Raw genomic sequence first — 25,139 nt, 5'->3', positions numbered from 1 at the left:
TTCTTGATAAAAATAATAATAATAATATAACATAAGTTATAATTGAAATAAACTTTATTATAAGTATAATATTTCAATACCTCTTTAATATTTTATTCAATATGTCTCCAACTTCAATGAACAACTATTGTGTGAAACTTTATATCTATTTGTACCAAAATGCATAAAAATAAAAAATACAATTCATGTCAGTTAGATAAACTCAAACTAAAAAAAATGAATGGATTTTAACAGATCCCAAATTAGAAAAATTAAATTTTAACTTCAATTAAAGCTAAAAATTGAGTTCATATAAAGCCGAAAATCTAAATTTTAGTTAGAGTTAACAATCGAAACGATAATACCTATCAACAAATACTAAAAAAGAATGCAAATATACAAAATCTTTATTTTAGTCATTTTGAAAAAAAAGACAAATAAAAAAAAGACTACATGGATAACGTACCGAGAGGTATGGAACATGTGTAATGACAGAAATGGAATTTCATCTCTAAAAGATAAAACTATAACAACTATTGTTTAATAAAAATACACTACAAAACAATGGTTTGTTGTGGCGAAAATTTTCGTCAGAACATATATGTATTTTGTCACAATATACATGTGGTGACTAAATATTTTGTTACAAATTTCGTTGCAATAAGCTCGTCTTAATAAGTTTATTGTGACAAAATTTATAGTTTGTCTCTATTCTTAAGATTATGTTGTGACGAAATTTCACTAGTCACATTTGCATTATATATATGTAGTGACTAAATATTTTGTCAACACATGTATTGTCACACCCGACCGTAGACGACCTCAATCGGCATCGGGCGTGAAATAGAAAGATCATAATATTTACCAAGGACCTCAACATATGTTTATAAAGTTTTGATTAAATCCCTTAATAAACGTATATATGTAGCTATGTTAAGTAAAATTGGTTTTTATGGCTGATAGTTTCTTACTGAGATTTTTGTCTCACGTTTTTAAATGTTTTAATGTTTTTAGGTGAGAAAATACAGGATATAGAGAAGGTTACCGACCGATTAGGCGAGGTTTGGAAGTTGGCTTCTTATTGTTAGCATTATGGTTAGAACTTTGGTATTTCAATTGTAATATAATATCGAGATATCTCATTTATATCTCGTTCCTTGCCTAACAGTTAGGACTACCAGCCGTGCACTCTGGCCATACCGCCATTAGGTATGGTCTTACAAATACAACTCCTACCCCGGGCAATCCTAGATGGACAAAACCATTTCATCTTTCGAAATATCACAACTCATAAAAAATCATATTTGGACTTTAATCCAAAATAATAACAACAATAACCGTAACAGATTTCTCAATCCAAAAACAATTGTTAAGAAATCATCAAATTCATTTTGTTCAATATAGATATACATTGAAACAAAAAACATATATGTATATATGTAAATCAACCAAATGAAGCCTTAAATCAACATCATCAAGTAAAATCTGAAATTCACATAGAAACATAGTCAATAGCTTCATTTGAACCATAATTTCACCATAAAAAGCAAAATCGTGAAAAATCTCAATTTACAAAATACCCGTATAATACTTAAATATCAATTTCTGACAATTCTTTGATTATATATATATATATATCTATATACATAAAACTCAAAATACAGTTGATAGTTACTTACCTTGGCTATTAATTGAGGAAAACACACCCGTTCAATTCTCCTCTAAATCCCGTCTAAGATATTTCCCTTCAAACACTGCCGAAACTTAAAAACTCTTCGGTTAGGACTTAGAACTATGTATAAAGATGCTATATTTTAAATTTCGAGTGATTCGGACGGTCGAATCTCCATAAATCAAAGAAACAGTGGAGAAACGGTTCAGGAACAGCGAAGAAAGATGAAGAGGCAGAAAAAGAAAGAAAAAGAAAAAAAAATAAGGATGGTGATGATCATCACTTAATCCGTTGAATATATATCCAAATACAGCAATTATCACGTTTGATCCTCCATCTTTCTATAATCTTTTAAAAATTATCCTAAACTTTTAATTACACATAAAACCATCGAATTAACTCCAAACTTTTTCTATAGCACTGAATTAACCTCACGCACCCAATAATTATCATATATACTAATATCAAGATATAAATTCTAGAAATTTAGACACGGACGTGACATGTATTATATTTGGTTGCTACAAATTTATGTTGGTCACAAAATATTAGCTAGTTTGACAAACATTTGATACTTATTTAGACAAATAATATTCGTTACAATTAATTTATTATTATATTATGATGAATATAATATTTATTGTAATTAATTTAATATGAAATAATATTTTGACAAATAGGTTTGCCACTATTTAATTTATTGCGACTAAAGCATTGATATAAAATTTGCAAAAGTAGCACTACAACATTTTTAAAACAAAAAAATGAATTAATATCATATCTTAATCCAATATTACATAATCCAACATTACATGAATCACAATAGAAATATAAATCATTCCAAGAAAAAAAAAACTAAACTACTAATACACGAACATATGAAATTGAGTTTGACAAACATTATCTTATATAGCTATTTCTCAAATTAATAATTAAAATCAACGATCATCTTCTCCAACATTTGCATCTGAAAAGCTTCTTTATCAAGGACCTGCATTAGAAAAAAATGTCATAATTTAAATCAACTAGCTATCATGGCTTTCAACTTTGATTAAAACCAACTAGTTAATTCAATCCTAAATTCCATAATGCTTAGGAAGTTACAAATTTTAAGTCTATACACAATAGCTAAAATTTGAGCCAAACATAGAAGCTCCAATACCATCATCGGGCACCAACATCACCCCAATTCTAAATTATGAAATGAATAGACATATCACCTTGCAAGATAGCCCACTAGAGTGTAACCTTGTGGTCATTGCAGACGCCCAATTTTCAAAGGCAATTTCCATAGGCACCACCTGCATACCTGCATTCAAATTACATCAATGTTTGACAAGTAAGCTTAAGAATATAATAATATCAAACAGATGTTAGTTCCTTTTAGAATTAATTGTTCATTGTGGTTTCACTACTGACATTCCATAGGATCAATTCATGGAAACAAAAGAATTTCACAAAATTCATTAATTGGCAATGCACTAGATGTAAAATCACCTTTATGAGAAGCCTGTCCAGAATGTTGTGCAGAGAAGCTGGATTTATATTGAGAAGAAAACGTTCTTTCACTTAAGATCGATAAGATCCACAATAAAATGTGAGTTCTGATGTGATGAGCTCCCTCCTATATGCTGTTTAAAACTCTAAAAAGACAAGGAATCATTTGTCAAGAAAACCATAAATTACCCATATGAGATAATCTAATCCACTATATATCAATCTTAAAATAACAATAGAAAATCTACCGCCTTTATTCTCTAATAGCACAACTTCATATATTTAAGTGTGTGGCCGTTAAAGGCACAGTGCAAAATGCACAAGGCTGTGTACCTTAACATCCTCTCAAAGGCAGGAGGTGCGCCTTTGTGTGCATAGACATGGTGATAAGTCTCTATATCTTCATTAATTCATAATATAATATGTTCATAGACACTTGAAAATGAATAAAATATGCAAAAAAACTTACTTGAAGGATCCAAAATTTGGATCTCTCATTAGTGCATGTCCTGCTCCTGGTATAAGTAACTATCATGCTCTCTAATTGGTAAACTTTGTTTGCAACTTCAATTATATCCACCCTACAAAAATCACAAAGCTCCATTAACAGCAAAATAAGCAAACACTTTGTCTGCATCTACAGGACCTTTACTTTCAAGCTATGGCTCCAGCATCACATTCTAGAAAAACACCGAATCTGCTAGATTGTCAACACCAACCCCATAAATCCAATATCAATGACAAGGGTTAACATTGAAGATAAAATTTTATTTGCTAAAAAAGGGTAAATATATGTAAGAAATTCTAAAACTCGTAGGACTAATAGTAGAATTAAAAAAGTAGACAACCAAGCAAGCAAATTGAGACTTGCTTATAGCTTAATGTAAAAAGACATCAATAGGATAAAATTGAAACCAACAGGGGAGATCTAAAGTCAATAATACTCAAAACAATAATAGGAAAGAAATACTCAAAACAATAAAAAGAAAGAAATATCGAGAGTAGAATAAGCACGTACAAATATTTCCTGCGAGGAAGAACCACAAGAGATGTTGATCTTGGTAGAGGCCCCACTGACGCCACCGGGTTGTATTCGTTTCGAAGGTCAGATTTGAGGAAGAAGTGTTTAAAGCAGAGATCGAGAGGGATGGAGGAGAAAGTAGCGGCGACAGCAAGCCAACAACACCGCTAAGAGAGACGGCCAGAGATGATCAAGTGGAAAGTAACGAGTAGATTAAGGGTTTTGATTTAGGTCGCAGTCCCAATAGAAAAGGGGGGAGAAATAAAAAATGAAAAGGTAAAAAAAAATTCCTCCCGCTCTAAATGTTTAGTTTTTTTTTTTTTTTTTGTTATTGATAAGTTTAAAAAATGGGATAAGGTACCAAAATAGGTGTTTGAGAAAGTATCAATTTAGGCCTCACGTGCAAAATAGTACCAATATAGGTTTAATGTTTAAAAAATGATATCAATTTAGGCCTCGAGAACGGATTGTACACGACATTCCTATTACTCCGGTAAGTTCTGATTTCTACCTCCACGTACAATTGACAGAACTTAATGGAATAATATCAGTGACGTGTCTTATTCCGTTACTAATGCCTAAATTGGTATCTTTTTTAAACGTTAAAAGCCTATATTGATGTTATTTTATACGTGGAGCCTAAATTGATGCTTTTCCCAAAAATCATAGACCTATTTGGTACCTTATCCCTTAAAAAAATATATCAAAAATAAAACTTATAAAAAAGTAGAGAAAATAACTAATATATTTTTGTTATCAAAATTAATAACTTTAAAAAGAAATTATTGAAAAATACTGATGATTTGTAAATAACTTTGACTATAATGAATATAGTTTAATTTACCTCTAAAATTTATTTCTTGAATATACGCGATGTACAGTGAACTAGCCTTCATTTCGGAGCTCAAAAGAAATTTACAATTACCATAATATTTTGGTTCCAAAACATCATCTTACAAATTAGTTGTGAAGAATTGTAAAGTCTAATATCTATCATATATAAAAAAAGAAAACAATAAATTATTTATCCAAATATTAAACTATAAATTTATTGTCTGATTAAGTTTATGGTTGCCAAAATATTTTTTTTATCTGATTTATGGGCATGGAATCTTTTAAAAAAAAATTATATCGTATTTAATTGAACTTAATAAATTAAGTTAGAATAATTTATAATACGACTTCTTTGTACAGAATAATTTATATAATGCGACTTCTATAAAAACGATTATAATTAATGAATATATTTAGAGAATGATTGGAAATTCTATTTTGGATGGAATTCAATTCATTAATTGAATTCTGTTTGGAAAGAATAAAAAAAAGTTAAAGGAAATGAGTTCTGCCATATTAAAAAGTAATCTGCGATGTTTTCATTAAAATTATGCTAAAAATAACATGATTTTATAAAAAATTCTGTTGAATTTAGTTTATGGAGAACACTTTAGTTGAATTAGGAATTGAAGTAAATGATTATTTGAAATTTTAGCTAGTAATAGAAAAAGGCATTAGCTTATTAAATTAATAAATAATCAGGTGTAAAAGGCAAACATAATGTCACTAACCAAACACTTAATGCTGCTTTTCAACTGTAAAAAGCAAATAGGAAAAGCCTAACCAAACACGTAAAACTTTGTCTTTTAGAATGAAAAGGCAAACAGAAGGTGAAAAGTATGTAAACAAACACCCTCTTAGTATGGTAATCAACCAAACACTTAATGCTGCTTTTCAACTGTAAAAAGCAAATAGGAAAAGCCTAACCAAACACGTAAAACTTTGTCTTTTAGAATGAAAAGGCAAACAGAAGGTGAAAAGTATGTAAACAAACACCCTCTTAGTATGGTAATCATTAAGACAAAAATAAGTTGATTATTTAAGTGTGAATTTAATATTAAATAATTTTATCTTTAACGTTTTTAAATAAGATTAATTTTATTTTTATCTAATAAATTTTTTTAAATAGATTGATTTATTCCCTGACAAAAAAAATTGGAACACTAAACATCTCATGTGAACAATTTAGGTGAAGAACTTCCAAAGAATGGCCTAAAAGAAAGAATTTTAGCTCAAAAAAGTCGATAAAATCCGTTTTTTTCGATTAAAATCTCATTTAACTCATTAATTTATTGTTATACTGAATTTTTCAAACTTAATGTCTAAAAATATTTATTATATTACTAACACAATTATATAAAATAAAAATCTGCTAAGACATCAATGTTTAAATTCATCAAATTAAAAGTTAATCATAAAAAAAAACTTTTTAAAATGTTCGAAATGTTATTAAAGCAGTTATGAACATCATGTTAAAATGCGTGAAATTGTTTCAGCTTATCTATAACTTTATTTGAAAAATCCAACATACAATTCAATAACTGTCAAATCAGATAGTTTAAATTAATTGTTTCGTACGGATAAAAAAATTCTTAAAATATCTATTATATTATTAACACAGTTAGAAATAATATGTCAAAATGTATGAAATTGTTTTAGTTCATTGATAAAGATAGTTAGAAAGACTAATCTAATAGTCAAATAATTTTCCATTAGTTAAAGATAAAATTGATCTCACTTTAAGATGTTAAGTAAAGTTTTACCTTTTCATGACTTAATTATCCTTTAATCCAATATGTGGACAAAACGTTATCACATATGATGTTTGTAGGTATTTTGATTGTTTTTTTAAGCCACTTTAAGATAGAAATGTAGTAAATGAGCTATGATAATTTGATTTCTTAATTCCTTAATTAAACAACAAATTAAGTAGAAACCAACTCTTCTTTTCTTAATTCGTCTACTTCCGAACTATTCTTATATATTCTCCAAGAAATTTAATTACATTACGTGGCGTAATCGCTGCCGTAGATTCTGTTAGCAAAGCAGATAAAACTAGCTAGCTACTTATCTCTCCTACAAAAGATGAGCAAGTGAAAAACACAAGTTTGAAATTAAACATTTTAATTTCTTCCTTTTTTACTCTAAATGATTCGTTTCGAATGATTTGGAATACTAATCAAATTGTTTCTCTTGAAATAAATTCAGTGGACTAATTCCTGCTATTCTTTAAAAAAAAAAAAAAAAATGGAATATTGCAGATTCTTAATTCAGCAAAATCTTAACTACTACCTCTCTCTCTAAACCACAGAGTAGAGGAAAGCGTTGAAGTTGTGTATAGAGATCGGTTGAGAGGTGTTTGTCAAGTTTTCTTCTCCAAGCGTGCCAAACCCAAAACCTTTATTATCTGCGTGCGTCAACAACTTCTACAAACCTCACCGGAGATTTTTTATGAAGTCGTCGCCGTCGCCGTCCCGGTCTTCCTTCTGCGGAAGCAGCCCCAACCTGTCCAATTACAGTCGTACATTTGACTTGCCGGATGATGTTAATGATAATGGAGCCTCATCATCAAGTGACTATGAAATTGGCGGTGCAATGTTGCCGATGTTCCTCAACGATCTCAGAAGAAACAACAACCAAGACTTAGTTGAGGTCACACTTGAGCTCGATAATGACTCCATTTTAGTCTGCAGTGTTAAACCGAATCATGCTTCAACGACGATATCGGATCCTGGCAGTGGAATTGATGGTGGCGCGGGAGGTATGTTAGAGAGGAGTTTATCGGCGACGTCCAGAATCCGCCGGACGTTCGGCTGGTTGAGGTCTAGATCGTCGAGGACTACTTCGTCGGATGTTGAAGACCGAACAATTTCGGCGAGAGATGCGAGGAAAATCAGAGCGAAATTGCAACGGACGAGATCGGGAGCTAAAAGAGCGCTTAAAGGACTCAGGTTTATTAGTAAGACTACCGGAGCAGCATCGGAAGGGAATGAGTTGTGGAGACGAGTTGAGTTGCGGTTCGAGTCTCTCGCTAAAGACGGATTGCTTCCCAGAGAAGATTTTGGTGAATGTATAGGTAATTAATAATTGATTCATATCTGTAATTACTTTAATTGTTTGAAGTAAATTGAAGTTCAAATAATTAGTTCCGATGAAAATTTGTTCATCATTTTTTTTTTTTTTTTTTTGAAAATCAAATATGCAGGAATGGTGGATTCGAAGGAGTTTGCGGTGTGTATATTTGATGCACTAGCAAGAAGGCAAAGACGGAGAATATCGAAAATAAATAAAGAGGAGCTCCATGAATTCTGGTTACAGATTACAGACCAGAGCTTTGACGCACGTCTTCAAATTTTCTTCGACATGTGAGTCTATCAGTCTTTTGATTTTTTTCTTTTAATTATGTCAATTCTAAACTTTCAGTCGGAGTCTCAAATTCAATTTCCGCTTACGAAACTTTGATGACGAAATCATTGAAGAAAGTTTATCCTTCGCTTTTTAAGCTTTTGGCCCACTACTTTCAATTATCTGGTTATAATTTTGCAGCAACTTTTTCCCACAATCACGTAGAGAAATTAAGGAGTAAAGTTTTTTTTTGATGCTTTTCAGGGTTGACAGCAACGGAGACGGAAGAATAACAAGGGAAGAAGTGCAGGAGGTAACTTTCATTTGAATCTTTTGCCTTTTTTTTTTTCTTTTAAAATTCAATAATCTAACCTTTGACCGAAAAGAAACTCCAATCATCCACAGCTTTTTACTGATTATAATAATTTATTACTTTATTGATCATATGATGAACTTTCGCCAATCTAATATTAACATGCAATTCAGTGACACTAGTACGTTTGGAAAGTAGAACGATAGGTAGCTATACCAAATGACGCACGCCCTCATGAACCATGAAAGCATTGCATTAATATATATTAATGATATTTAACAATATAAGAATACCAACTTTGTTAATTTGTGTTCATTAAATTGCGTATTAGGTTAGTATTATTTCAACGTCATGGCTAATTTTGTTTTAATCGCAGCTTATAATGCTAAGTGCCTCTGCGAATAAATTGTCAAAACTCAAAGAACAAGCTGAAGAATATGCATCGCTGATAATGGAGGAGTTAGATCCTGAAAGTCTTGGATACATAGAGGTAAAGTCCTATCCCGATATAATGCAATCTGAGAAAAAATATCAAATCCTTTGGAAATAATACTGCACCACCAATAAAAAGAGACGTCTATCACTTTATGAAAATAACTGGTGAAAGTAAATACTAAAAGTAATATCAATTAAATAATGGAAAGTATTACTTTTTTTTGAAAGGGAAAGTATTACTTATGAGTATTCTTAAATTTCTATCAATAATGTACATCTATATGCGTTTTAAACTAAAATTAAGTTCAATATATATACACAGTCCTAATTTTCAACTCCGAATTACATGTCTACTTAACGTCCAGGACTGCAATTATTTTGTATGCCAAGATCACAAAAATAAAGGGACTAGAAAAGTCTTCTGAGGCCTCCATGAATAAAATTCATTTTCATCTTAGTGAAGTGTTACTTTGACTTTTGGGAAACAATAAAAGAATAGTTCTTTCTTAAGTGGAGGTTAGGAAGTCCAATTCGCAAGAGCAATCCCTGTTTATCCAAGAAACTAGAAAACTCATAATTTGAGTTATCTTTTTTTTTTTCTTATATATACATACGGTTTATGTAGACTTATTTATTATACATGCCAACTTTTATGCCCAAATCTTAAATTGTGATTTTATATACAAAAACGTATTTGTAATTTTTATACCGAAAAAAAAAAAAAAGTTGAGTGCGTCTTAAAAGCTCCTAATTCCCAAATTCAGTTCATTATTTAATATCGAAAAGGGAAACGAAACCTTCATAAAAATTAAAAGAGACAACTTTCAACAAAAAAAAAAAAAAAAAAAGGCGCTAAATTCCCCTAAATGAGACACAAGTCAATTTTGACCTAACAATAGGTCTAATGGATTGTTAACACAAAAGTGCAATTTCTTATTAAAGTTTGTACTTCAGATATAAAATCCATTTGTTAAGTTTATACTCAATATATACAGCGTAATTATTACAAAAGTTTCGTTTTAATTAAACAATAAATCGTAGATTAAGGGCTAACTTGCTATAAGTAGTCTATTTGTCTCAATTATGCAATTTTTTAATAAATTAGTTCAAAAGTACACATGGTATCATAAAAAAATTGATTAAGTGTTAAAATTCACAAATTATATGATGATATGTGTCATTTGACCAAAAATATCAAATCATGGACTCAATTGATATGTAAAGTTTATCTTAGCCCAAATTCACTTTTGTAGCTAAGTAGAAGGTGAAGATTAAATTGACCCTTTATCCAATTAATTATGATACGAGTTTAATTAGACACGAGGGAACAAATTGTAATTTTGTCTCACCGTTTAGATTTCAGATGTAGTCAACCAGACAACCTGAATCCATTTTGGTAAAGGCAAACTTGTTATGAATTCCTCTCCTTTTTTTCAGTTATGGCAGTTGGAAACACTTCTTCTACAGAGGGATACATACATGAATTACAGCAGACCACTAAGCACAACAAGTGTAGGCCGGAGTCAGAACATAAGTTTATACAGACCCAAGACTGTAATTCGCAGGCTAAACTTTATATTGAGATGTCTAATTCTAGAGAACTGGCAGAGAGTTTTTATATTAATGCTTTGGACAACGATAATTATCTGCCTATTCGTTTGGAAGTTCTACCAATATAAGAATAGAGCAGCATTTCAAGCCTTGGGTTATTGCTTGTGTGTTGCTAAGGGCGCTGCAGAGACTCTTAAGCTCAATATGGCTCTAATTCTTTTACCCGTTTGTCGAAATACCCTCACTTGGCTACGGTCCACTAGAGCAAGGTTCTTTATTCCTTTTGATGATAACATCAATTTTCACAAGGTCAGAACTAAGAACTATTCCTACTCTATTGAAAAGTCATGTCATTCAAATGAACTGTCTAATTTTTGACATGTTTTTGCTGTGACTTTTGTAGATCATTGCATGTGCAATAGCCATCGGAGTAATTCTCCATGCAGGAAGTCATTTGTTTTGCGACTTTCCCCGTCTGATAAACTCGCCTCCAGATAAATTTGCCTTGATAGCATCTGATTTCCATAACAAGAAGCCTACATATATAGACTTGGTTAGTGGTGTTGAAGGTGTTACAGGGATTTTAATGTTGGTGCTAATGGTCATTGCGTTTACCCTAGCAACCCGCCAGTTCCGAAGGAACATGGTAAAACTACCGACACCCTTCAACAGATTGACAGGTTTCAATGCATTCTGGTACTCTCATCATCTTTTTGGTCTTGTTTATGTTTTGCTGCTTGTACACGGAACCTTCTTATACTTTGCCCATAAGTGGAGTCAGAAAACGGTAAGAAACTTTGAATGCAGAACTTATGATGAACTGCAGATTTTGCCCAAGAATCAACCACGAGAAACTAAAAATAAACAGCATTTTCATTTCATTTTTCTTTCAGACATGGCTGTATATCTTTGCTCCCTTCTTACTCTATGCATCAGAACGGAGTGTGCGAACACGTAGATCAGAACATTATTCTGTACAAATAATGAAGGTACTTTCAAGTTTTTGTTCTAATTGTGGAGTGTTGGTTCATATTTTTCTAGACGACCTAATTATTTGAAACAATGCAAGTCTGATATTGAGCTACTTGATCTTCAAAGGTATCTGTTCTACCAGGAAATGTATTGAGCTTGATGACCTCCAAGCCACAAGGATTTAGATACAAAAGTGGGCAGTATATATTTCTACGTTGCCCAGCAGTTTCCTCCTTTGAATGGTGAGTTGTTTTAACAGCATCTTCATTGTGTTCCGCGACATGAACTCGCCATTATAAAATATTTAAGCTTCTAATCTAGAAATAATTAATAACCCTTTGCAGGCACCCATTTTCTATAACTTCAGCACCAGGGGATAACTACCTCAGTGTTCATATTCGGATAGTAGGAGACTGGACACAGGAGTTGAAGAGAGTTTTCACAGAGGTAAATGATCCATCGTCTGTAATTCTTGGTCGAGCCATATTTGGTCAACTTGCACATTTGGATCAAAAAGGGTAAATTGCATACCAAAAAACTCTATCGTCTCAGTTTTTCTATTAAACTCTCTGTGAAAATATTAATTCAAAATGCAAAAATTGCAGCCAACCAAAACTATACATAGATGGCCCATATGGTGCTCCGGCACAGGACTACCAAAATTATGATGTCTTGCTCCTTGTGGGACTAGGAATTGGAGCTACACCTTTCATAAGCATTCTCAAAGATCTTTTAAATAACACAAGAGCAGCAGATTACCAAACAGTAAAGTTCACTCTAACGACCAAGTTTTTGAATATCATAGTTCAATTTTCATTTATCCATAGCAGCTGATATTTCATATGCCGTAACGGCCCAGGATTCGAACACTGAAACCAGTAGATCAGAGTACAGCTCAAACAGTTATGGATCTTCAAGTTTGGCATCAAGCACCAAAAAGAGAACACAGAGGACTACAAATGCTCATTTCTATTGGGTTACAAGAGAACCTGGGTCCTTCGAATGGTTTAAAGGAGTCATGGATGAAGTTGCAGAGATGGATCATAAGGTAAGAACAAAAAATCTCAATTAAATTCTTGTTTAGTTCTACATGAGATCCTAGAATTGAAGAGTGATTGCTTCTAATTGCTTTGTAAACTACGAAACAGGGCCAAATCGAGCTGCATAACTACCTTACAAGTGTTTATGAAGAAGGAGATGCAAGGTCAACGTTAATCACTATGGTTCAAGCTCTTAACCATGCAAAGCACGGCGTTGACATACTTTCCGGCACTCGAGTAATGATCCCTTCTCGACATACACTTAGCGTTGTTAAAATTAAATAAAAGATAAAACTGAAAACGCAAGGTGTTAGCACAGCAAGATCTCTTATGGCTGGATTGCTTAACCCCATATACAATTCCCTTTCTTGCAGGTAAGGACACACTTCGCTAGACCTAATTGGAAAGAAGTGTTCACAAAAGTAGCCGCAAAGCATCCATTTGCAAAAATAGGTAATGACTACCTGCATGAAAACTCGCATATGATAATGCATTTGATGACAGTTCATTTGGATGAAGACAAATTTTTTAACAAAATGGATTCTTACGAAAACTGCAGGTGTATTCTATTGCGGTACGCCAATATTAGCAAAGGAACTGAAGAAAATATGTCAAGAGCTGAGCCACTCGAGATCGACACGATTTGAGTTCCACAAGGAATATTTCTAAACAGGGACAAACAATTTAAAATTTGAAGCTGCCACCATCATTGTAATTATTAAAATAATTAAGTATATACATATGTATACACATTTCATATTCATAGCACAGCTAAATGTAAATGCTGTCACACACCATTCATACAGCAGTGATTGATGTCCACACAGTAGAGAAAATTGCAGAAGAAAATAGGAATATAAAATTTCAATTGTTGGCAATAATATCCATGTTCTATTTATGTTCTAAAGATCGAGTGCTAAACATTTACTGATGAGGTCAAGCCTCAAGTACCTAGTGCAGAACAAATGAGGCGTGAATTTGAATAGAAATGTAAATGAAAGGAATCAGGGTAGAATTCTTCCAAGGCACTAGGAATATAAGAATATAATCTCAAGTTATCTGTTCATATATGACAACAAGAACTAACAAGGATCACCTGCATACGAGTCATTGACACGAGATGAGTCATTGTGGTGGGACCCCTCCCCGGACCCTCGCTCAGCGGGGACGCGTAATGCGACCGGGCCGCCCTTAGAGGGCGAGCCTTGGCGCAACGGTAAAACGTTGTTGTCGTGTGACCAGAGGTCATGGATTCGAGTCTTAGGAGCGGCCTCTTGCCAATTAAATTGGCAAGGGAAGGCTTGCCCCCAATACACCCTTGTGGTGGGACCCCTCCCCGGACCCTCGCTCAGCGGGGACGCGTAATGCGACCGGGCCGCCCTTTTTTTTTTAATTCTTCATCTAGCTAGCTAAAACTCCAATAAATCAAATTCTTAAAAGGACAGAAGCACTTTCAGTTGCAGAAGAAATGAAAGATGTTAGACATTAATCATCTTTCAATCTCCTTAAAAGCTTGGAAGCCCACCTCCGAACACGTCTCTTCAATGTATAACCAACAACGACTCCAGCAACAAAGAAAACTGCACAGAGCTTTGAACAGTTCCACAATGAAACCATTTGCCTGCAATTACAAAATCTAGTTGTAATGGAAAATGAGGAAAACATAGAAAGAAAGAACTACATGAAGAAGAATAATGGAAATTACAATACAAATGGGAGAAAAACAATCACAGAATTAATTTCTAATTCACGTAGCTTGAATAGCAAGCATTTATAGTCCAGCACTGCAAATGGCAATTACAAATTAAATCAATCCCCTAGCCAGACACCATAAATGACACGAAAATAATAATCATGTCATGTGATCGCCTGAATATCCTCCACAATGTTCTTTGGCTCCCAACTCTCCATAACTACTTATGGAACTTACTATATACTTTCTTTTACTACAAAATATGTTAGGTTTTGAGACGTAATTAAAAATATATGGTCGAGATTAAAATTATATATTCAATAATTAAAATTAACATGTGGTTGAATCAAAGTTAGTGTTGATGTTTCTACGACTATGGATGGAAACTCTACATGTGGTTTCCTTGCAAGAGATTGTAACAGATATTTCAAGGGATGAAGCATCCCTTGGTAACATGGACATTGTCACGATTATTAGAGCAAAGGGGAACTGTTACGTACAAACATAGGAAGACCAATAATTGATGTGGTTGACTAAGTTAAGACCAGTAATTAATGTGGTTGACTGAGTTAAGACCAGTAACTTTTGTGGTTGAATCATGTAATACTAGAATTGTCCTTTTTGGTAACCGGTTGTCACCTCATAGCTGGTACAAACTACTTATATGAGGTCTATCCTACCATTGCAATCATCATTATGAAATCAATGAATATTCTATTTCGCCCTTCCCTCTCTCCTCTCTCTTTTCTCTCTAATTCTATTCTTTCTCTCTTTCTAAACCCTAAATTCTACTTTGCTCCATGAGAGTAGAATTTAGGATTTAGAAAGGGAGAACCAAGTCGGAGAGAGAAAGAATAGACTCAGATAGAAAAAGGGAAAGTAAGAAATAGAATATTCATTGATTTCATAATGATGATTTACAATGGTAGTATAGACCTCATATATATAGTTGTACCAGCTACACGGTTACAGAAAATGACAATTCTAGTATTAGAGCATCTCCAACAGCCTCTTAGTTGGACTCTTAAGTTAAAATTTGAGGAGAGAGAGAGTTAAAAATCAACTCCAACAGCCTCTTAGTGACTTTTCAAATCACTAAGACCCTTTCCATCCTCTCTATTACTGAGGAGCCTCTCTCCACTCCTAGTCACCTCCTTATTTCATTTTTTTTATTAATAACTTGTTATTGAGCTCTTCACACAATTGGTAAATATAACAATACTTAAGGAGTGAATATGAAGAGTATTGTTGGAGATGATATGTATTAGTCACTCCTCAAATCACTAAGAGCCAATTGTTTATATTATTTTTAGAGGGTGGACTGAGAGTCTCTTGGAGATGCTCTTACATGAGTCAACCACAGAAATTACTGGCATTAACTCATTCAACCACATTAATTAATATTAACTCACTCAACCACGTGAATTACTGGCCTTAAATCAGTCAACCACGTTAATCACTGATATTAACTCACTCATACTGGCCTTTCTATGTTTGTATGTAACAATTCCCCTTAATTACTCTAATTACCGTGACCGACATCCATAGAGCCAAAGCTCTTGGTGTTTTCCAGAGCCAGCTGATGGCGATTTGGTTCTACAACTACCGGACTCTGACAACATTGGGCAATGGGTTTTGGGCAATGTCATTCCATACAACAGTTGCCAAGAACTAGTACCCAAAATTCAGAAATTAAAGAAGGTTATTGTCACACGGGTAGAATGTCCAATGACCCAGCGGACATGTTTGCTAGAATTGCAGTGCAAGTCTAGCCAACATGTCCACTGCAATTCTAGCAAACATGTCCGCTGGTTCATTGAACATCCGTGTGACAAATATCAGCACAGATAACCTTGTAATTCCAGAATTTGGGTACTAATTCTTGGCAACTAGGGTATGGATTGACATTAATGTCTCAAAAATAATACAGTAGTTGTAGAACCAATTCGCCATGCTTCGGGTCTATGGATATCCAGAAGCTTTTATTGGTGGTTATATCAAATTTTTTTCTAGAGGACACTCAAAATAGTGCCATTATATAACAAAATCAAGAGCTAAAAACATCCTGAAAATGAGCAATTCATTCAACTTGCAGAATTCCAAATAGCAAATAGAAAAATTTAATAGAACACCATAAAGTAAAATAGGAAAATTATCCAGTGTAGTTACCTGGTAGACCTAGCGGCTAAAATGCGCGATTGATCAGAAGAAGGTAAAGCTGCAGTTAAACCTCCTTTTCCAGTAAAATATGGAGTCTCAGACGAGGAAGAAGACGAATTCACTGATTTTAAGTCCTTCGAAATGTTGCGGAAAAACGTCTGCACGTCCTCCATTTTGCTTCAAAATGAAGGATGTGTAAAACAGAGAAGCAATGAGAAAATTTAACAAATCAGAAGACGCAAATCGTGTAAGTATTTAGCGAAGCAGTTATATAATGAAGATGGACAGGGAGATTTTAGCAAGTTTTAAACTGTAGATTTTGGGTTTTTGGAAGAATTGGGGGTTCGGGAAGAATTAGGGTCTCTGGACTGAATTTACTGGAAAGTCATATTATTGTGCTGCTTTTTTCTAAGAAGGAACCTTGTGAACTGAACATCCTTACAATTCTACAACTCCGCTTGTTGGATCGATACGGCCCAAAATATATTTTAGATACACAAAGCATCCCGAATAGCTAAGGCTTCCGCCAAAACGGGCTCAAAACAACCATCGACAGATCCATGAGCCATAAATCGAGAAAACTCATTATGGTCCCGAACAAGGAAGCCAAACGAGGAGATTTTAGGGTTGTAATCGATTTGAGCCGAACCGAGTTTTGACCTGTTTAGAATCGGCTCGTTAAAAAATTGAAAGATATTGGCATCAACATTATAAGTGAAATAACTATGGTTATTAAATTCGGATAGGTAAAAAAAACGGTAAAGACAAAGGGTTAAAGATTTAAGTGTCAATCAGGATTGAGTCGGAGTATAAAAGATTCTATAAAAACTAACATTTTTAATTTATTTAACCTTCTAATATTGCCAAAATAGTAATATCAATAAAAAATGTATACTAATAGTTAGGGTAATTAATTTATTAGTCTCTATATTTTGACAAAACATACTGTTTAGTCCTTATATTTTCAAAAATACATGATAAAGTCTCTAACATTTTTCTCGATGAACTATTTAGTCCCTAACGTTTTTCTCGATAAACTGTTTAGTCCCTGCTGTTAGACTTTCGTGAAGATTTTGTTAGTCAATTTGGATTCACGTTCTTCTTTTCATTTTCTTTAAACTTTAATGCACCTGAAATCAACTTTGAGTGTTCTTCTTCTTGATTTTTTTCTTAATCGTTCAAATTCGTAAGTGTTGGTTCTTTTCTTTTTCTTGTTCTCCATACAAATAGCTTCTTCTTCTAAATTGGATTTCATCTTCTAAAGTTTGAAGGTAAATAGTAAAGGGTAATTTAGTCATTTTCGAAGTCATAAACGGTAAAAAAATCTAACAAACAAACGAAATGACTAAACAGTTCACTGAAAAAAAGGTTAGGGACCTTACTATGTGTTTTTGAAAATACAGGGACTAAACAGTGTGTTTTGTTAAAATATAGGGGCTAATAAATTAATTACCCTAATAGTTATAATAATGTTCCTTAACATCTGGAACTTAAAAAATTTCTTCTCAAATTTTGATTGGTTGACAAATTCTATTTAGTCACGAGGGCATCAACATGAATGATCCGGGGAGAGCATAAAACACAGCTCACATGGCATGTGGAGACTACAACACATCGTGTGAGCTCGAAGGAAGGAAGAGGCTAAGTAGGAGAGGTCGTATGGCGTGTGACCTTACCCACACATCGTGTGGGTTCTTTGGAAGGTTTTTGCCTGATTTTTGCATTTTAACACGACGTGTCATTCCTGTCACACGTCGTGTGAGTCATGATGGTGCCAAACCCAAACTCGTACAAAGAACTGTCATATATGGAGCGCTCTCATTTCAGCCACACGATATGTGACCTTGCTTCCTCGCTAAGTTTTTCAAGTCTACCATATGCCTGCCAAATGTTATTTACTATTTTTCCATTCTATAATTGATGTTTTGCCATTATCATATCCCCCTATTTTGCCCTTACTGTTTAGACCAAACTTATAATATCTAGTGGGGATTATTTAGTCTTTTATTACCTAGAGTTGGAAGGTATATAAACTTATAATATCTAGTGGGGATTATTTAGTCTTTTATTACCTTGAGTTGGGAGGTATATAAACTTATAATATTTAGTGGGGATTATTTAGTCTTTTTATTACCTAGAGTTGGGAGGTATATAAGCTTAAGTTTTTGTAAGCAGAAGCAATTTTTTATCAATAAAACATTATTTTCTCCATTGGAGCTAAGGTTTCTCACTTTGAATGAGATTATTTCCTTGTACCTAGGCTAGTTTAGAGTATTTTCTTTATTGATTTAAGATCAAACCCTTCATTATTGTCACCAATCCATATCAGTTGGCATCATAGTCGACCGTTTTCCTAACACGAGACTTCTTCGACAATGGTTCAAACGAGATTATCATAAGAAGCAATAGAAGTAATTGACAAGAAGTTTGAGGATTTCAGAACCGAAGTAAGAGAGCAACTAAGGGAGCAACATCGAGTGTTTGCGGAAGAGATGAGAGCATTAATGGAAAGCTTCAAATAGATATCTGAAATATTGTCCAACAACCCATGAGAGGCCATCAAAGGAAAAAATGAGGATATTACGATTCATCAACCCATGTGTGGTGACTGTTTATGCATGTGAATTATATTTATTGTTATTTCACCTTTTGAGATTTTAATATCTGAATTTTTTTATAATTTTTTTTTTTATTTTTAGGTCCCTCCTTCCATTGTGTCTAAATGTGTGCTGCGAATTGTTTAGACCTAAGATTATTTCCGTAACAGTTTCTTCTTTTAAAATTTAATTTCTATATTGTTATTAATTTGGAAAACATTATTTTTGGACCCTCCATCCCTTGGGTCCTGGGCAAGCGCCCCTCCTGTCCGTGTCTAGGGACGGCCCTGTTGTTTCTCCACCATTTAAATTAGTTAATTAAGTTAAAAATCATTTTTTTTATAAGTCAAAATATTTAACTTAACAATTTAAGTTGAACATTATCAAAAAATATATATTTTTTTTTATAAAAATTATATCATTCAATACTTTCCGCACTTATAATATTCAGCACTTACAATTCAGTTTATCAAACAACACCTTAGGGCTCGTTTGACTACTTGATGTTTGCTGATTCCTGCTTCTGTTTGCTATTTGCCTTTGAAAAATGTTGCTTTTCCAAAAAGTAGAGATTTCATGTTTTTGTAAAAAGCTATTTTTCAGCTGTAACAGGCAATCAAGAACTGTCTGACCAAACATCTCAAACTTTGTTTTTTAAAATGAAAAAAGCACACAGAAGATGAAAAGTAGGTAGTCAAAAACTCTCTTAGCCTAATTACGACTAATATGTAATTTACCCTTAAAAATACAATAGTTATCTTGCGGCAGAAAATCTGGCACAATAAGAGTAGTTTTACTAATTGCTTCTTCAAACTAAAAAATTGTTGCATTAATAAAATGTTCCTGTTATGCTTTATCTTTACGGAAATGCTAATGCCAAAAATCAGAAAACATACAAATAATACTAAAGAAATTTTTTACAATTTATTATATGAAATGGGTATGTGAATATTCCAGGATATCCGGTATCCATTATCCGTTACAACTCATTTATATATTAAAAAATTATTATTTTTTAGATTTAAATACCAACCTTTTATTCCTAAATCATCGAGTGTGCTGTTAAATTACTTTATTCTTATTAATTAAGGTTTAAATTTATACTTTGTTAAATTTGTAATATTTCTTGTTTTATTTATTAATTTTTAATAGGTAAAGGTATCCATGGGTATCCGTAAATTAAATGAGACGGGTATAAAATACAAAAATTATACCCGTCAGGATAATGGAACGGGTATGTGTAACTAAAAAATAAAAGGGTAAAAATTTGAGATTGGAATTGACATTACCCGCAATTATCCTACCCGTTATCATCCCTAATTGGATAATAAATTTGGTCAGGAGCTTTTTTGGATATGTGGTGGGGATGCCAGTACAGCTGGCAGGGCCGATCCTGAGATTTTAGGGGCCTAAGGGCGAATAACCAAATGAGGGCTCTAATAAATAAAGTACAAGTAAAAAATAAATTGTGAAAGTTAATTGTGCAAAGAAAAATTTCTTCAAAATGATACTTTTTCTATTACACTTAACAAACGATCTAATAAAAAAGATCATATGGAAAAAACATTTTATATCACTTTAATTACCCAGTTTCTCATACAAAACAATATCTACGAGCATTTTTAAATGCAAAATCACTAATAATATTGTCTACATCAATATGTCCTAACATACTTCTCTCAATACATAAAAAGCTTAGACCATTTAAATTTTCCTGTGACATTAATGATCTCAAATAACTTTTCAATAATTTTAACTTCAAAAAACTTCTTTTCAGCAAATGCAACGGTCACTAACATATTTAAGAGGATTCGAAAAACATCTGAAATATTAGGATAACAATATGTTGTTTTGACAAACTCAAGAAATTCAAATGCTGACATTGCTAAACCAATTTTAGTTTTTATGTACTTGATATTTTAAGAAATTCTTTTTAGAATATCAGATAGTTGTAAATAGTTAGTCTAATCATTACTAATCTGTAACTTACCCATAATTATGTATCTTTTTTTTAATTTGAGTAAAATTAAAATTCTACTACTATATTTGGCTCCTCCCTCATCATTGGGCCCTGGACAGACGCTCCTCCTATCCATGCTCAGGGACGGATCTGATAGCTGGGATGTTCTCCGCTTACCCTTCCTTGGTAACCAATCTTTTTTTTTTCAAAAAAAATCATCCATAATTGGAAACGTAGGGCCCGTTTATTTTAACTACTGTTTTCTGTTGCTGTTTGTTGTTATGGTTTGCTGCTGTTGTTGTTTGTTGTTACTAGTTGCTGTTACGATTTGCTGTTTGCTGATGGAAAAAACTGCTTTTCCAAAAAACAGAGATTCTCTGCTTTTGTAAAAGGCTGTTAACCAAACACCTAATGCTGCTTTTCAAATGTAAAAGGCAAACAAGAATGTCACTAACCAAACACCTAAAACTCTCCATTTCGAACTGAAAATACAAACAGGAGCATGAAAAGGAGCACCCAAACACCCCGTAGGCACAAATTTGAATTTTAAAAAAATCGACCGAAACAATGTATTGAGTAATTTTGTTTGGTGTTACTATTTCAGGAATATCGAGAAAATTAATTATTTTCTCTTAAAAGAAAGAAAGCTTAAAAAATTTAAAGATAAAAAGAAAAAAACAGAGAGGGGGAATGAATGATGGGGTCAGCAATCCTCCACGCCAAAAGCCAGCCAATCCATTCATCTTCTTCCTTATCTTCCTCTCTAAACTAAACTATGCAACATTAACCATTTTTATTCTCAAAATATGGCATCCATCTCTCTATCTAACCATTTTCTTCCCGCTCTAATCCGTTCCCAAAAACCCCAAACCCAACATTCCCAAAACCTCTCTTTTCTCCCCAATTCATCACACTCTCAATTTCATGGCCTCAACCTTTCTAATTCCTCTTCTCTCTCAGTCCTTCCTTCTTCTTCTTTCAAGTTTAACATTTCTGCTAAGGTACATTTGGTCCTTATCTGATTTTTTTTGCCCTAAATTTTGATGGTTAATTGTTTCTGATTTCTTTTTTTGGTTTCCGTTCAGGTGAATAAAGGGCAGGCTCCACCTTCTTTCACATTGAAAGATCAAGATGGGAAAGCTGTGAGTCTTAATAAGTTCAAAGGGAAGCCTGTTGTCGTCTATTTCTATCCTGCTGATGAGACCCCTGGCTGCACTAAACAGGTTATTCTCCCACTAGAATTCCATTTAATTTAAGGGTAGTATAATAATATATACAAGAGAAAGATTGTTGGTAATAAACATGAATAACCACAATGTTTTCAATTTTTTTTTGTCAAGTTTAGTGCAATTGGTTGAAATGCTTTCATGAAATCAAATGTTATGAGTTTAGTGATTTTATCGAAAGAAAATGAAATTGAATGTGCAATTTACTTAGAGAAGTTCGAGGCCAAAATCAAGAGAAATGTGTAAATTGCATTATTGATCTTTTATGCTTGGTTTTAGTTTAGGAATGAATTTCATTTTGTTTCTATAAAATTATTACACTTTGCTTTTTATTTCATTCTAACCAATCCATTCAGAAAAAAATCACTCTAACAGTGACATGACAGCTGCATATATATCAGGTGATATATATATATATATATATATATATATATATATATATATATATATATATATATATATATATATTTTGCTGCCACCATCGTTGTTAAAGGCGTAGAACGTACTAAGGCGCTAAAGGTTCCTGGAATCTAGGCACGTGCCTGCCTGATGAACATGAGGCACAGACAATAAAAATAATATATACAAAATCTACACATCAATATTTCACACTAACAAAAACAGACTTATAACTATCTAAAACAAGACAAAACTGCATAAAAACATAATATTAAATGTTAAAAACACCAAATTAAGTTCATACAGACATATATTTAACTTAAGTGCCTAATTAATGCTAATAAACTAATAAGCATTCATTGTCAATAAAAAAGAACTAATAATATATTTAACTTAATATGTTAAAAACACCAAATTAAGTTCATACAGACATATATTTAACTTAAGTGCCTAATTAATGCTAATAAACTAATAAGCATTCATTGTCAATAAAAAAGAACTAAAAGAACTAATAATCATCGTCAAACTCCTCCTCAAGATTAATATCGTCCTCTCCAAAGTCTCCACTATCATTTTCATCTCCAATTTCGTTCTCTTCGTATTCATCCTCCTCCATATCTATAAGTGACATATATGTCCTATCTCTCACACGAGGAGTTGTTTTTCCTTTTTCCGTTTCGTTTAGCCTTAACACTTGGAGACTGGATTCTATTACGTCTCTTAATCCCCTCTTTTATAATTTACGTCTCTTCATATTTTTGTTTTGTTTTACACTTTTATTTAGATTAGATCAAAGGTTAAAATTAAGTTTACTTAAATTAGAACAGTGGTTTGAGATTAATCAATTGTTAAAAAAAACTCCTAGTCAAGACACTAAATGTTACTGAAGCGTGCCTTGATGAGAGCCTATGAAACCCAGGCAAGGTGCACAAGGCGAGAGCCTATGCGGATGGGAATTAAGGCTCACTACCTTGAGCCTTGCTTAAGGCGCACCTTTAACAATTATGTCTGTCACGTGACAGTTTCAACAGTCAAGTAAATAATAAATATAATTTTTACTTTTTTTTGTTGTCATCTAACTGCCATTTTATACGTAAAACTCAATCATTTTAAAAGTGATTTTCATGTGAACAATTAGGTGATTTTTTTCTGCCGGAAACGGCCGGAATGACTTTAGTGAAAAAAAATAAAGTTCAATAATTTTATTGAAACAAAATAAAATTAGGTGAATTTTTTGAAATTAACTTCACTGACCATTGATGCAATTAACCGCATATTATCTATGCAAAAGAAAATGAGTTGAGCCTTGAAAGGCAATAAGGCATGTTTGAAAGTAATTCGGATACTTAGAAGGATAATTTTTTGCAGGCCTGTGCTTTCAGAGATTCTTATGAAAAGTTCAAAAAAGCAGGAGCTGAAGTTGTTGGAATCAGTGGTGATGATTCATCATCCCACAAGGTATTTTCTTTTCTTTGATCTTGTTTATTTCAATTATTATCACATTTTTGAAGGATGACCTATGTACCAACTTAGCTATAACTAGTTATCACATATATAAATATCTCATTAATTTTGGCCTGAACATATCCTTGTTTATAGCATAAGAGGGGAAAAAGAGAAGCAACAAAAAAAAAAAAGATAATAGTGTCAAACGGGTCGTCTCTAAAAATCGTATTGACAGAAAAACAATAAATGATTGTAGGCATTTGCAAAGAAGTACAGACTTCCATTTACATTGCTGAGTGATGAAGGAAACAAAATAAGAAAAGAATGGGGCGTTCCGTCTGATCTTTTTGGAGCATTACCTGGGAGACAGACATATGTTCTTGACAAGAAAGGTGTTGTTCAACTCGTCTACAACAACCAGTTTCAACCCGAAAAGCATATCGATGAAACCCTCAAATTACTTCAAAGTCTTTGAACCTTCCTTCCATTGCATTTTGTATTCTTCTCATCTTACCTTCTCCCCCCTTTGCATTCTGTTGTTTTTAGTTCATTTTATTCATGCATGTGTAGTTATTAGCCAATTCTTGGGAAAGGCCCTTATGCATATGTGTAATTCCCATGGATTGGAAGTCAAGCTTATCAGAGATGAAATGTTAGTTTTCTTGTATCTACATTGAATTGAAACTCTGTTTTCAAGTAAGTAAAAGGCCAATTTTGTGAAGTTCTATAGCTGATAATGTTAATATGTAGCTCAAACATCTGCAAATAGATGCATTACATAGGGGCGCTATATTTGTACACGGGTAGTCCAAGGCTGGCTCGGCTACCAATCATAAATTTTTGACAACTTATAGAGCAGAAATTCTGTTCTTTATTGAGGCATACGGTTCAAAGATATTCCTAAACAAGATAACTTCGGTTATTTTCTTTCAACTATATTGGATCTGTCCAATATACAAGAAATTAATATGCACTAACGGTGTTTGTTACTAATGTGGA

The 25,139-nt window shown here is 32.9% G+C and overlaps 3 protein-coding genes across 4 annotated transcripts; 2 read left to right on the top strand and 1 right to left on the bottom strand.

Moving 5' to 3' along the window:
• Positions 1–7,103: 7,103 nt before the first annotated feature.
• On the top strand, positions 7,104–13,540 carry LOC136202871 (respiratory burst oxidase homolog protein E). Its single transcript, XM_065993819.1, has 14 exons — positions 7,104–8,079; positions 8,209–8,368; positions 8,613–8,661; positions 9,038–9,151; positions 10,534–10,956; positions 11,051–11,434; positions 11,541–11,636; positions 11,746–11,861; positions 11,964–12,137; positions 12,225–12,384; positions 12,479–12,667; positions 12,768–12,896; positions 13,034–13,112; positions 13,219–13,540. The coding sequence occupies exons 1-14, from the start codon at positions 7,455–7,457 to the stop codon at positions 13,326–13,328; spliced, it is 2,808 nt and encodes a 935-aa protein (XP_065849891.1). The 5' UTR covers positions 7,104–7,454; the 3' UTR covers positions 13,329–13,540.
• Positions 13,496–16,956, bottom strand: LOC136202872 (uncharacterized). Of its 2 annotated transcripts, none has more exons than XM_065993820.1 (2): positions 16,522–16,956; positions 13,496–14,295 (listed from the first exon to the last, which is right to left on the bottom strand). In XM_065993820.1, the coding sequence occupies exons 1-2, from the start codon at positions 16,683–16,685 to the stop codon at positions 14,145–14,147; spliced, it is 315 nt and encodes a 104-aa protein (XP_065849892.1). In that variant the 5' UTR covers positions 16,686–16,956; the 3' UTR covers positions 13,496–14,144. The 2 variants fall into 2 exon arrangements, with proteins under 2 accessions (XP_065849892.1, XP_065849893.1); XM_065993821.1 differs by having other exon boundaries at positions 13,496–14,280; positions 16,522–16,947.
• Positions 16,957–21,782: 4,826 nt separating this feature from the next.
• On the top strand, positions 21,783–24,861 carry LOC136202034 (peroxiredoxin Q, chloroplastic). The gene is made up of 4 exons (XM_065992485.1): positions 21,783–22,070; positions 22,155–22,292; positions 24,063–24,152; positions 24,397–24,861. Exons 1-4 carry the CDS (start codon positions 21,876–21,878, stop codon positions 24,613–24,615), a joined length of 642 nt encoding a protein of 213 aa, XP_065848557.1. The 5' UTR covers positions 21,783–21,875; the 3' UTR covers positions 24,616–24,861.
• Positions 24,862–25,139: the final 278 nt, after the last annotated feature.

Source organism: Euphorbia lathyris, chromosome 8, assembly GCF_963576675.1.
Source record: "Euphorbia lathyris chromosome 8, ddEupLath1.1, whole genome shotgun sequence".
NCBI lineage: Eukaryota > Viridiplantae > Streptophyta > Magnoliopsida > Malpighiales > Euphorbiaceae > Euphorbia > Euphorbia lathyris.
The sequence above is the reverse complement of the archived record's forward strand: the minus strand, read 5'-3'. Positions and strand labels throughout refer to the sequence as shown.

Excerpts from the sequence above, each read along its gene's own strand:
- LOC136202871 (XM_065993819.1), top strand. The coding sequence starts at position 7,455 with ATGAAGTCGTCGCCGTCGCCGTCCCGGTCTTCCTTCTGCGGAAGCAGC. Across the intron at positions 8,369-8,612 it reads CTTCAAATTTTCTTCGACAT|GGTTGACAGCAACGGAGACG; the intron begins GTGAGTCTATCA and ends GATGCTTTTCAG. Across the intron at positions 12,385-12,478 it reads GAGCAGCAGATTACCAAACA|GATTCGAACACTGAAACCAG; the intron begins GTAAAGTTCACT and ends GTAACGGCCCAG.
- LOC136202872 (XM_065993820.1), bottom strand. The coding sequence starts at position 16,685 with ATGGAGGACGTGCAGACGTTTTTCCGCAACATTTCGAAGGACTTAAAA. Across the intron at positions 14,296-16,521 it reads TTAGCCGCTAGGTCTACCAG|ATTTTGTAATTGCAGGCAAA; the intron begins GTAACTACACTG and ends CATTACAACTAG.
- LOC136202034 (XM_065992485.1), top strand. The coding sequence starts at position 21,876 with ATGGCATCCATCTCTCTATCTAACCATTTTCTTCCCGCTCTAATCCGT. Across the intron at positions 22,071-22,154 it reads AGTTTAACATTTCTGCTAAG|GTGAATAAAGGGCAGGCTCC; the intron begins GTACATTTGGTC and ends GTTTCCGTTCAG. Across the intron at positions 22,293-24,062 it reads CCCCTGGCTGCACTAAACAG|GCCTGTGCTTTCAGAGATTC; the intron begins GTTATTCTCCCA and ends AATTTTTTGCAG.